Raw genomic sequence first — 13,456 nt, forward strand, 5'->3', positions numbered from 1 at the left:
ATAAGTATAATAAAAAACAAATATGGACGCAAATATACAAACAGCTCCGAACTACAATACCCAACCTGCCCTGCGGAGGAATCAACATGGCGCCTGGAAGTCGGACTCCTTTGATTGGCCCAATACCAGCCGGGACCACATCTCCCATCATGCCCCAAGAGGGAAAGAACTACAACTCCCGGCATGCTCCTCCGAAGGCGCTTATTAGACGCCAGTCTGGGAATTCCCCTGGTTTCTGAAATTGCCCTCTCTGAGGCAGCTGCCGCCGGAGGAGCGCGATCGACTGGGGTCCTTTACCCGGCTCTCCTATGGCCCTGCAGCCCTTGCGACCTCCCCTGTAGGGTGCCCTCTCCTTGCCATGGCCTCCTTGTTCGGGCAAAACGCCCAAGGCGGGCTCAGGGAGCCCAAGCAGGATGAAACCGGGGCTGGACTGGACGACTGGTGTGACAGCGGCCTGGGGTCCCTCAGCGAGACCCAGCTGGGCCAGATCCAGGCAGACGGGGGCCTGGTTGCCCCTGGAGATGCAGAGGTGGGGTTTGGGGGCTGTGCTGTGACCCCTGACCCCAGCAGCAGCCCCCTGCCCTCCCCTTCCACTGGCCCTCCGCAGAAGGCCTTTCTGGAGGAAGACGAGTTGGAGTGGCTGGACTCGGCCATTGGGGACTCCCTGAAGGGGGACGAGGACGTGGGTGCCATCGTGGATGGTGTGGGGGCTGTGTGCCTCGAGAACAAGGTGGCGGTGGTGGCCCCTGAGGCTTGGCTGCACCATGTCCTGGGGTTCGTGACCGAGGATGGTGACACGTACGTACAGAAGGCTGCAGGCAGGCTGTGGCAGAGGTTCTTGGGCCGGGCATCTGATGCTTGTGGAGTTTGCGTTGGAAGGCGCTGATGACTGGAAAGAAACCGGCCTTGAAACATTTTTTGGATAGAGGAATGCAGCTGTGGAGTTTGCCATCGGCATGCTTGTCTTGGACGAGCAACAGTTGTATCTTGGGCATATGCCTGAATGGCAAACTGTACTGGCAATGGCTATGCTGTTTTATCTGCCATAAGTTCCTAATTAATGAGAAATCGTGTGTGCTTGGTAAGCATCTGTGTGCCTGTAGTGGCCACCGGTTCTGACCACTACAGACACTGGGGGCTGAAGAGCCTTCCAACTGTTGCAGTTGAAGAGCGGACTTCTAGCCTGCTCTTTTTTGCTCCACTCTGAGCTGTTTTGTAATAAAAACTATCCATTGTGATGGTTTCCCTCACCAGAACACTTACAGCCGCTTCTGTATTTGCACAGTAACATCAGGACATCTCCATCCATAAGCTCTGTACTGTGATAGAGCAGTTTTGTATTTAACAATGCACCTGGTAGCCACAGGTGACTAGGAATCCCATATGGGTGAATGAATGGGCTGGCAAAGGAGTAATGGATCTCTCCGTTCCACCTTCGTCTGTTGGCTTGGTTTCCATATTGGCTATGGAAGAAGGTCTCTCCTTCCATCCCCAAGGGGGTTTGGTAGAAGGCAGGAAGTTTTTTGTACCAGCCTGCTAAGATACTAATATCTTGCATTTGCATGCTGTCAAAGAAGAGGGAGCTTTTTTTGCAGCCAGCATGGAAACACATGTGATTAGATGTTTCACAGGCTAGTAAACAAATTAGCTGGCTAATAAATTTTGTGGGCTTAGAGCTCTGAGTTAGAATAGCGTCTCTAAGGTTGACAAATGATGAGCCTGATCAAATCCCATTGAAACTGATAACTACTATGTTTTCTGTGGGGAGGGGCTTGGCAGATATCATTTTACAAACACTGTATGTTCTGTTGAAGATACTCGGTCTATCTATAAAATAATATGAGTGGAAAAGCTCAGGCTGTAGTCCTTTGCACACTTGATGTAAGGCTAATACACATTGGGTCTTAATTCAAATAAGAATATCTAGAACAGAACAACAAAACTTTTTTACAAAGTCTGTAGATGTGTTCTGAGATGGGAGAGCTCTTTATTCCAATAAAGTACTCTGTCTAAAAACTTGGATGGAGTAGAAGCAAAATGATAAGGGCCTGCACCTCCCCCCCCCCGAGATCTCCTTGTGCAGACCCCATTTGTGTAAGAGAATGGTTTCCTAGGCAATAAATGTTTTTTTAAAATGTTTTTAACGCTGTTTTGTTTTAGTGTATTTTAAGATCTATTTTTATAATGTTTTAAAGTGTTTTTAGTGCTTTGTTTGCTGCCCTGGGCTCCTGCTGGGAGGAAGGGCAGGATATAAATCAAATAATAAATATTTTGCCTCTATCAGCTGCATCTCTTCTTTCTTGTTGCTTCCAGAGCTCTCCACTTGGCTGTAATCCATGAGCACGAGGCTTTTCTGGATTCCATCCTGCAGTATACCCAAGGAATGGATTACCTGGATATTCAGAATGACCTTGGACAGGTTGGATGGACATAAGACTTTTGCTTCCCTCCGTTCCCAAAGCTCAGAACCTGCACAGCGGGGAGCAGTGACAGGCCCTTGTTGTAGAAAAATAAGAAACGAGTCCGGTAGTCCATTTAATTTTGAAAACTTGGTATCCTGCTTAGACATGTGAAGGCCTGGGGGGGAGGGAAAACTTTTTTTGGGAAAATGGTTTTTTCTTCTCCCCCCCCCCAGTTTTTCTGGAACAAATTGGGGGAAATGAAGGGAGGAAGGAAAGGGGGGCCTACAATTTTTCCAGTTTTTTTCTGGGCTTTCACATCTCTAACCCTGCTTTGGCACATTTAAATTAAAAATTCCAAGGCGGTGTACAATAAAAACACAATGCAAAATCACCATAAGAATAGCAGGTTGAAGCACACCAAGATCTTTGAGCAAAGAGCAGCAGTAAGGCAGGAAGTAGGGCAGCAAGTAAATCAAGGTGACTGTTAAGGTTTGGGCCACTGATAAAGACAAAGAAACAAGCTGACTTCTCTAAGGTGTTTCACTGAAAGGGCCCTTCTCGCTGGTTGCCGTTTGGTTCACCTCTGAAAGGAGGGATACTTGCAGAAGGGCCGGTGTTCCCAGTTGTAGGTTGGTTCCTGTTGCTCGACTCCCCTGCTTTGTTTCCATGTGTTGGACTAGGATAAGAACATAAGAAGAGCCTGGTAGCTGGATCAGGCCAGCGGACCATCTAGTCCAGCATTCTGATCTTGCGGTGGCCAGCCAGGTGCTTCTATGGGAAGCCCGAAAGCAGGACCCGAGTGCAACAGTAGCACTCTCCCTGCTTGTGAGGAAGGGGAAGGCTAGGGAAGCTGCGATCCTCCAGGCTGCTCTTGGACTCCAACTCCCAGCACCCCCAGCAGCCAGCATGGCCAGGAGTCAAGGGTGACGGCAGTCGTAGTCCAGCAGCAGCTGGAGGACCACATGTAGCCCGTCCCTGTCTTGAAGTCGCAGGAGAAGAGGGCCTTTGTAAGCCACAGCTACCAAACTATTCAGATCTTGCTTTTCTCTCTCCCCAGACGGCCCTCCACATCGCGGTCATCCTCGGTGCTTCTGATTTTGTCTGCAAACTAGTGTCAGCGGGAGCTGGTCTGTCTGCGCAGGAAAAGGCTGGCCATACAGCCCTGCATTTGGCATGCCGAGAAGGGCAGCGGGACTGCGCCCAGCAGCTCCTGGCGCCACCCACAGTACAAAGGCCCTGCGAAGGGAATGGCTTTCGAGCCCAGCTGGACTGCACCAATTACGATGGTATTGTCCCTGGGCCCTTGGGGAAATAGAATTGACATCTTTAAAATCCTCTATAACATGGAGGCAGTTGGGCTAGCCAAGAGCACGTTTAAAATGAAGTTTCTAATCCTCATGATTCTGGGGGAAGTGAGATGGGTCAGCATGGATCTTCTGAACTTTTAATGTTTTAAATTGAAGGCCTAGAAATTGGTGGGGAGTTGAAGAGGGATGGATTAGGCTCTACCCCTTATAATGGAGGATTTGCAAGCCTCATATGCTTTCATATTATATAATTTTGCCCTCCTTTTCCCTATTTTTTTTTAAAGTCTACTGTTCTTCAAGGTTGTACTCTTTCTTCTTTCTTACCACAGATTCCCCTTAAATTTTTTCATGGGGGGCGGGAGAGGACTTAAATTTTGCAACTGGAATGATTGAATTTGGATGAATGCAAATGGTTTTCATCTGCAGGGTTATTATCCAACTAAACTTTGCACATACCATGGACTGCAAAAAAGACAAATAATTGGGTGTTAGAACAAATTAAACCAGAATTATCCCTAGAACCTAAAATACGAAACTGAGGTTATCATACTTTGGACACATCATGAGAAGACATGATTCACTAGAAAAGACAATAATGGTGGGAAAAACAGAAGGGAGTAGAAAAAGGGGAAGGCCAAACAAGAGATGGATTGATTCCACAAAGGAAGCCCCAGACCTGAACTTACAAGATCTAGACAGGGCTGTTTTATAACAGATGCTATTGGAGGTCACTGATTCATAGGGTTGCCATAAGTTGTAATTGACTTGAAGGCATATAACAACAAAAAACTTGCCATGCCCATTAATTTCAATGTGTGTACTCTGAGTAGGAGTAGCTCTGGATACAACCTTATAATTTACTAATTTGGGATTTCCACATGCATGATATAGATTTATAACCAAAGATGGCATGATTGCTTCTCCACTCCGGAGCCTGGGCTGCCAAAGAACTGTGCCCTCTCTTTCACAGGTTACGCACCCCTGCACGTTGCCGTCTTACAAAAAGACTTGGACATGGTCAGTCTCTTAATCTCTGCAGGAGCTGATCTCAACAAACCGGTTAGTTTTGGTGGTGGTGGTGATGAAATATACGCATGTGATTATCCTGCAAGTGTGATTATCCTACAAGCGGCATGCATGCTGTCTTCCTGCGCACATGAAAAACAGCCTCGTGTGTCCCTACAAATAGATTCTTTTGCCCTCTTATCCTGTATGAGAGAGATGTTGAATTCATTAATCCTGTGAACTACCAGAGCAGGTATAATATGAAATGGCTCTGATATTTTTCTTTGGTATCTCCTCCTCTGCCTTGAACTATGTCCCTTTAACACTGCCTCTTCTTCTTTAAAGAAAGAGGCAACAAAGGTCCAGTGTAATATGCCGCCTTCTGTTTGTTACCGTTATTTACATTCCACCTTTCAGGATACAAATCCATCTTTATGACTAAAACATAAAGTAAAATCAATAACATATAAATAAAACAATATGATAGGTATATTGGAATATAGGAAGCTGCCTCATGCCGAGTCAGGCCTTTGGGCTGAGTCAGCATTGTCTACACTGACTGGCAGCAGCTCTCCAGGATTTCAGACAGGGAACCTCTCGGAGCCCTACCTGGAGATGCCAGGATGGAACCTGGGACCATCTGCATGCAAAGCGGATGCTCCACAACTGAGCTGCGGCCTTTCCCCTACGTCGAAACTCCACAAGGCGTCACAATCCTTCCTACACCATAGTTGATGGCCCTTGGCCCTGAGTGTATTTGTTTATTTTATTTAAAATATTTCTATCCCACCCTTCTACCCTATAACAGAGCACTCAGGGCGGCTTACAATGAAATCGAACATATACATAATAAAATTGTACACAATAAAGATCACAAAAACATTAAAATAAATTAAAATACATAAAATACAACAAACACACATATATATAGGGAAGGGACTAAAGAGGTAAAATTAAAATAGAAGACTAAAATCCGTTCAGGCTCTACCTGGAGTGTAGGGGCCACTCCAACAGGAGCAGGCTCTGTGATCTTCTTTGCTTGCTTCCCTCGCTCTCCTGTTCCAGGGGAGAGATTCCCTTTGCCAAACTACAAAGAAAGTGGTGTCGCCTATGCCAGAGATTCCCAAACTTTCCCCCCACAAATCACTTGAAAATCGCTAAGGGTCTTGGCTTGCCACTTGATGGGTTTTTTTTGCCCGTTATAGTAATTGGCGTGTACTGTGCTGGTTGATATATAGAATTTGAACTGTAATACAGTAAAATACAATATATATGAAATAAAGAAGCAATTAAAATATAGTTAAAAATCAATAAGAGTATTTAATATGATGTGTGTCTACCATTTTAAACTCAAATCCACAGACATTGTGCAGACCCCCTGAATGAAGCTTGTGGCTCATTGGTGGTCCGTGGACCACAGTTTGGAAACCCCTGGCCTATACCATGCAGCAACTCTACCTCGGGGGACCGGAGAGGCCAACGCAGGCAGGATAGCCGCAGCTGGGTGATGGAAGTGGGACCCAAAAGAAGGCATGGAGACAGTTGTGGGCCCCAGGAGATGCCCTGTGGCTCCACCACCCTACTCAGACAGCCAGTTGGAGGATTAAGACAACAGCACCCACAAAGGCCAACCGATGTTGTTTAGCTTTTAGAAAGCTTATGGCTAGAGCTGTGTATGTTTTTTGTTGTCTGAAATTCCTCACTAAGAAAAGCCTGGCTCTGCATTCTGGGTGCTTTGTGCAAATTAAACTGTTCTGCACAACTCATTCTGGCCTTTTGACTATTTACCGTAACTTACTATGGTTTTGCCAGTCATAGGCAGGGGCCTGGGGCTGTTCTCATTGCTTAAAACTCTATGCAAGCCACCTTAAGGGCTTTTTTAATAACCAAAAGCAGGGATGTAAATTTGAACTTCACTACAGAGGGCACTGAAGTTCTCTGCCCCAGCCACTGGGGATCTTTCTCAAATGCCCCCCCCTTCCAGCTTCTCAGTTTTCAACGAGAATTGTCTGTATAGTTCAAAATGTATTTCACAGCTATGAGGCCTGGACACTTAATTCATTTTTAAACAAACAGCAGGAAAATATGCCCCATTTTGTGCCTCTCTGAAACTGTAGTATACACAAGCCTTGCTCTAAGCTTTTGCCAGTACTCTGGACTGGACTGAACCAACTTAGTTATTTTAAGTCCTAGTGCAGCTTTCGTCAACCTGGTGCCTTTCAGCTGGTTTGGACTACAACTCCAATGAGCCCCAGCCAGCGCAGCCCTTGCAAAGGCTGGCCTAGTGGCTCAGCTGTTATTCCATCCTGGGGCAATTCACTTACTTTCAACAGACTCTCCAACACCAGAGCTACCAGGATGGGTTGCCATGCGTCTCCTTCATCTTCTCCCGTCTTACCGGCAGGAGTTGAGCTGTGGCCGGAGCCCCCTTCACCTGGCAGTGGAGTCGCAGAACCCAGCGGTGGTAGAGTGCCTGCTGCGTGCCGGAGCTGATCCAGAGGCCCGCATGTATGTTGGCTACACTCCTATGTACAGCGCCATGCACCGGCCTGACCAAAAAATCCCCCAGCTCTTGCGGGAGTTTGGCTCGGAAGAGCCTGACTGGGACTCAGAGGAGAGCCTGGACAGCAACAGCGAGGTGAGCTTTGTCCCCCGGGAGACCCCAGGCTATAAGATCTGGGACTCGGGCCTCTGTGCATGTGGTCCGCATTTAATACGAATTGTAATCAGGCCATGATAACACGGGCACACCATGACATGATTTCTTTTACTTTGGATAATTCTGTTTTTGCGCTTGAAGTTTCACAAAGTGCTTGCCAAGAGACTTTCAACCGTAGCTTTGCACCCATAAGGGCCAGAAACTTGAATCCTGAAATATGTATAGTCACTTGTTTTTTTAAGGCCACTTTAAGAAAAGACAGACAAAAAAATCCAGTCTGTGTAGCTCCATCTTTGATCCTGGAGGACTAGAAGGGAGGCTTCTGCCCTCTAAAAGTTGCTAGGCCTCAAAAATCACTTAGCTTAGAGTGAGTGAACACCGTCCTTGGGAAGAAAAAACAAAAGCCCTCCACAACAAAATCTGGATTCTGCTTTTTAAAACAGATCTGTGTAATTTGTACACATTGCAGATTAATTACACTGCAAGTAATTCATCATACTTGGCATAATTTTCTGGGATTTCTCACTGTTTTATGATGGAGCCTGCACTTGATAGTCACAGAAAGGGAATATTAAAGCTGTGTCCCCCAACTGCTTGGAGATCTTATTCTGCTTTTTGCTTGGCCAGGAGGAGTATGACGACATTGTTATCAACCGTGGGCATTAGAAGACCAGGCGAGGAGCCCGCTTCATCTCCCGGGCCACGTTGCGTCGCACATGCCTCACCCGTGGCAGCCAGCCGTCATGTCTGTAGCAACCGCATCTTTTTCACTGTGAGCTAGTTCTGACTTATTTATAGGGGCTGGGGAGAAGAGCTGCCTTGTCTGGCAAAGAGCAGCTCCCCCGGCCCCCTCCCAATGTTGTTGGTTTGTTTTTCTGTCCGTTTCCAAAGTTTTAATGACTTCTGTTTAGTTTGCTGGCCGGGATTTAAAAAACATGTGCGTTGGGGGCACCTTATAATAAAAACCGCCCTTGCCTCTCTGAAATGAGTGCCCTGTAGGCTTGAATTCTTCCCTCATCTCTGTTCCTACTTGCTTGAGAAACAGGAAGAAGCTAAGCCAGGTCTTCCCGTGGTGCCATCACTGGCAATCTTTGTGAACATCAGAGTTTGGGGATGGGGTGGGGTGGGGTTCTGTTTCCAGGCCCAAAGTGTGGATGTTCTGTTTTACCTGGATTCACGTCTAACTTTAAGCCCATCTGTTTGGGTCTTTTGGCAGGATTTTGGCCCAAGTTAGGACTCATGCATGCCAGGCTTAACCCCTCAGCATAGCACTGGATCTCACATTGTGGATGACTCAAGCTCAACTTATATGTACATAAACACACTTCTCCACCATCAGATGTTCTGCCTGTAATCAAGCTTCTGCCTCATGAATATCTCTCTTCTCTTTCATTTCTTGATCGTTTGAGATTTGCTAAACCCTCACCTTTAAGCCTGCTCACCTGCCTGTAAGGTTGGGAACGAGTGGGCCAAAGAGCAGGGGACTGGGGATGGAGAGGGAGGTGGAAGTTTTTCTCCTCCCCCCCAGTTAATAGAAAAGGAACTGGTTTCTGCAAGGACTCTGCCACTGGTATATGTGAAGTCGAATGCCTCTGGTCATGTGAAGAGCACATTTCCTTTCTTCCTCTTGCTACTAAGTCACCAGCAGCTCACCTCCACTTCCAGGCCTGCAACCCTCTCCTCATCCCCCACAGCTTCTCCTCCTAGAAGTGAACTGTGATTGTGCCCTGAGCAATCTTTGACAGCAGGAGTAGGAAATCTTTTTTTTCTTTTTGACTGTAAAAGGCTGGGGGGGGGGGCTGGCCCAGTGGCGGCTCCATGGAATCCACTCTGGGTTTTAGTCCACATTTTCAGGGAGCTGTCTAAGGTGCTGAGCTCCTTGAAAGTTTGGACTAAAACCTGGAGCAGATTCCACTGCCATGGAGCCACCAGCCACCACAGTCTGGCCCCTTGCCCACGCTTACCCCACACTTACTCCCCCCTCCTCCTCTTCCCTGCCCCCCAATGATTCTGATGTATCCAAGATCATGGTCCAGGCTGCTTAGCAACAAGGGAGCAACAGTCTTCTTTTCCTGCCACCCAGCCAATATCTGATCATTTGGACCAGGGGCAGCCAATGCAGGGCCCTCTGGATGCAGGTGGACAACAACTCCCATCAGTCCCAACCAGCATAGCGGTCAGGGTCAATGGGAGTTGTTGTCCAACCAGCGGTGTCAAGTGCCCATTGGGACTAGTAGGGCAGAAGGCAAGGAGACCGATAGCAGCGGGAGGCAGAGCCAATTACAAGGAGAGCCACCCCCTGATTAGCTAGAAGTAAGCAGGCAGGCAGGTGGGGGCAGACTGAGGTTGGTGGGGCAGTGCCCTCTTTGCCCTAATGGAGCAGCCTCCGCTGAGCCCCACACTATCTGGGCACCCAAAGTTGAAAGCAGCTCTTCGAAGGCCAGGCCTTCAACACCTGTTGGATGAAATGCCTGCTTTGACTGACTACTCTCTCAAGTCAAAAGGGGAGACAAAGCATCTCTGGCAACTCTTCCCCCCCCCCTTTGCATTGTCTGTGGCTTAGTTTTGCAGGCTCAAACAGAGCTCTGTGGTGCCACTTCCTCTTTCCAGCAGGGCTCCACTTTGCCACAGTGTCTCTGCATCCAGCAGGTTCAGCCCCAGCTCTCTCTGCCTCCTGATGCAGACTTGCGTCACCGTCCGTGGATACCATGTGTTGCTCTCTCAGTCTGCTCTGCCAGTAGTGACTGGGGGTAGGGGAGCTGTGTGCATTCTGCAAGTAGCAAAGTGGGGGGGAAGCTCAGTGGTAAGGTGCAAAAGAAAGTGACTGGCCTAAAATGAGTATTATCCATGTCAGTTTTGGAGGAGGAGGATAGGCTTTGGATTGTGTCAAGAGATTGGATTTTTAATTGGGTAAGGACTGAATGATAGGGGGATAGAGCGTGGAGTCTGGAGGTGGTGGATTCATATGGCAGCTGGTGGGTGGATTTTGCTTGAATTTGATAAGCTATTTTTTGCAGTTGCAGGATCCACTGGGTCTTATGGATTAGCAATGCACCCTCTCATTGGAGCTATATAATGCCACGTGCCTCTTCTGCAAAAAGAGGAAATTGCCACATCTTATGTGTTGAATTCCTCCATGCCTCATCCAAAGGAATCTATTCTTCTTTCCTTCCTTGAGGCTGTTTTTGAAGCTATGGAGTGGTTTTCCTGTGACCTGTTTTAATCTGTGTCAGTGACTCATTTCTGTCTGCCTGCCTCTTTCTCCCGGTGTCTATTGTATTATGTAAGTCTCTGACCAGATCAGATTAAAAGTTATGGAATTCTGTGTGGCTCTTTATTTATTTATTATACCTGAGGAAGGGCTCTGCATGGATGGTGGAGGCTGGTGCTTATTGCATAGAGTAAAGGAATACCCAACACAAGGACAAAAGGGAGGATGGAGCAATTCTACATGGCCCAGCCTAGAGCCCTGCTCAATAGGGACACATGAGTTTGTCAATTTTCCATTCTGTATTTCCACATTAGTTTGCTGTTGTTTTTAAAAAGTTCTTGTGAAAATTCATCAACATTTTAGTAGGCAGTTCTGCCTAATGTACACCTTTTGATGGATGGCTGTGTTTTCGTGTGTGCGTTGGTAGGTTTGCCTTTAAATGCAAACTGAATGGACCAACAAATCATTTTATTTGGGGTAGGTGAACTCAGTATCTCCCGTTACTGCGCTGCTCATGCCTACTTCTGAGCCTTTTGGTGGGCAGGGATGGGGAAAGCTGGTCTCTCCAAAACATTGCTCAACTTCAACTCCTACTATCCCTGACAGTTGGCTGTTCTAGCTCGGATTGATGGGGGGATGGAGTCTACCACCATCATCATTTAGAGTACCATAGGTTCCCCATTGTTGCTCCCTCAGTGAGGCACACGCCTGACTGCTGCTGGATCAGGCCAGTGGCCCATTTCGTGCAGCATCCTGTTCTCACGGGCCAACCAGATGTCTATGGGAAGCCTGTTATGAGAGAGGGAGAAAAATGTTTATCTAGCCACTTTCTCCATGCCATACATAATTTTATATTCTTCTGTTGTGTCACCTCTTAGTCACCTTATCTCTAAACTAAAAAGCTCCTGTAATTTATGTGGGGAGGAGATCCTCTGGAAAGTAAGGTGTTGTGACCTCTCTTCTACTCAGCCTAATGAATATTTAGGTTTAATTGCAGTTGATGGATTATACTTAGGGGAGGGCCACAGAGGGTTGCTGCCAGAAGGAGCTGCCTCTCTTGAAAAGCCACATTCATCCCTGTGGAGCAGCCCTCTAAGCAGTCTTCCCTAATACAGGGATGGGAAGAGTGCCGTTAGAGATCAAAAGGGACAGTGCAGACAATTGGCTGAACTCTTGCAGCAGTAATTTTTAAAAATATAATACATAGCAGCCCTTGTGAAAACCATATGCTATGACTATGCTTGTGCATTTTTTTTAAAGTGCTGAATAATAATTCTACACCAGCATAATGCAGATTTCACAAGGTTTATATATTATACGATATTCTTCTGCCACCTCTCCTGTGCACAAAGGCAGCAAGCAGCTCTGGAAGTGATATCCCATTCCTTCCCCATCCCTGTTTTTTTGAGACTAGAGAAAGCAAAGGCATTCATACATGTTCAAGCCCAGCTTTGGAACGGCATAGCCAATTCTCCTCATCCATTCTGCACTTATAATAAAAGTCAGGAGTATGGACGCGAGTGCTAAATGAAACATCAGTTTTGCAGCCTGAATAACTAGTGCACATTTGCCTGGTTTCTGATTTTACACAATTCTAGTCTTTTTTTAAAAGAAAAAACCTATTTGGCATAATTTATTCTGATCATTCTGCTTACAGGAGAGCAAGGAGCTTTGCAGGGGGCCTGAAGCTTAACTTACAGGCTGCTGCAAGACGTATTCAGATACCTCTTGGGCTGCTGACATTTTACCTAGCATAAAGTTGAAGCAATGAGGGCTAGATGCTTCTTTTTTTTTAAGGGAAGCTGACATGAAGCCTGTACCACTTGAGGCCCCTTCCTGCAGCATCACAGCACGTGCACAGCCCTGCCTATGAGCACCTCAGCCTGGCAACCTGTCTGAGGGATTGCACTGGTTAGTTTCTATCAACAGAACTGAGGGACTTGCTTCTCTCTTAGGGTTGCCATCTTTATTCAACACCTTCTTTGTAGGCTTCTTGTAAAAGCTCTGCAATGCAGCACTTCCACATTCAAGACAAATATTGATGGGAAAAGCAACACAGGTTGCATTTCTGCCTGTACCAACTGTTGAAGGCACAGAAGCCTTGCCAGGAGGTCTCTCACACCCCTTTTGACCAGATGCCATCCCCTGCTTCCGTGGTTGCATCCACTTTCATCCGATTAAAGAGGTGCGTGTGTAGAGAAGGTGATTTTTTTAAAGATTTGAAAACTAAGACACATCTACACAAGAAGATCCCAATTCTCAGACTGGTTCTTTTGGACGTCGCTTTATTTATTGAGTCAGTGCTTTGAAGCAAATCCCTCCCCAGTCGTAGAAATCCAAACCTATATTAGGTCCCCACACAGACAGACAAAGCTCCCCATGCTGCGTGGGCAGCTTCCAAAAACTCTTCCGCCAATAACCAAAGAGGCCAGTTCCAGGAGGGGGGAAGATATGGAAGATTTAAATCCGAACAGTCACAGCACTAGATTGGTAAGAGGCCAGGGAGAGAAGGCAGAAGCAGCGGGAGGGAGAGGGAGGAACAGGGATGACCAGCACAATAGTAACAGGAGCAAAAAATAAAGAGCTAGGACTGGATTGGGAGGGTGAGCTTATTTTAAAAAAGGACCCTGCTTTAATCATGGAGCTTAATTCCCTTCCAACCCCACCGGCAGGTGGCTATGGGTATCTTGCAATGGTTAGTAGCTACCTACACCATCTCCTAAGCTTCAGAGGACAGAGGTGCAGCCGTATTTTATGAATCCACACTGGATGCACACTTCACTCTGGCACACAGGTTTGGCTTTCAGCGTGTGTGAGAGGAAGAATGCCCCATGTTTCTGCGTGACTCGCAGATCTCCAGATAGGAAAGAGG

General features: G+C 47.0%; 1 protein-coding gene across 1 annotated transcript; it reads left to right on the forward strand.

Annotated features, from left to right (window-relative positions):
- Positions 1-175: 175 nt before the first annotated feature.
- On the forward strand, positions 176-10,698 carry NFKBIB (NFKB inhibitor beta). The gene is made up of 6 exons (XM_061597646.1): positions 176-798; positions 2,314-2,419; positions 3,460-3,688; positions 4,680-4,768; positions 7,119-7,352; positions 8,001-10,698. The coding sequence occupies exons 1-6, from the start codon at positions 359-361 to the stop codon at positions 8,037-8,039; spliced, it is 1,137 nt and encodes a 378-aa protein (XP_061453630.1). The 5' UTR covers positions 176-358; the 3' UTR covers positions 8,040-10,698.
- The last annotated feature ends 2,758 nt before the right edge of the window (positions 10,699-13,456 follow it).

This window comes from Rhineura floridana, chromosome 15, assembly GCF_030035675.1.
Source record: "Rhineura floridana isolate rRhiFlo1 chromosome 15, rRhiFlo1.hap2, whole genome shotgun sequence".
In the NCBI taxonomy this organism is placed as follows: Eukaryota; Metazoa; Chordata; class Lepidosauria; order Squamata; family Rhineuridae; genus Rhineura; species Rhineura floridana.

What these genes read in the sequence shown, in the direction of transcription:
- NFKBIB (XM_061597646.1), top strand. Translation starts at nt 359, where the DNA reads ATGGCCTCCTTGTTCGGGCAAAACGCCCAAGGCGGGCTCAGGGAGCCC. An exon ending in GTGACCGAGGATGGTGACAC is followed by an intron (nt 799 to 2,313) that starts GTACGTACAGAA and finishes TGTTGCTTCCAG; the next exon opens with AGCTCTCCACTTGGCTGTAA. An exon ending in GCCTGGACAGCAACAGCGAG is followed by an intron (nt 7,353 to 8,000) that starts GTGAGCTTTGTC and finishes TTGCTTGGCCAG; the next exon opens with GAGGAGTATGACGACATTGT.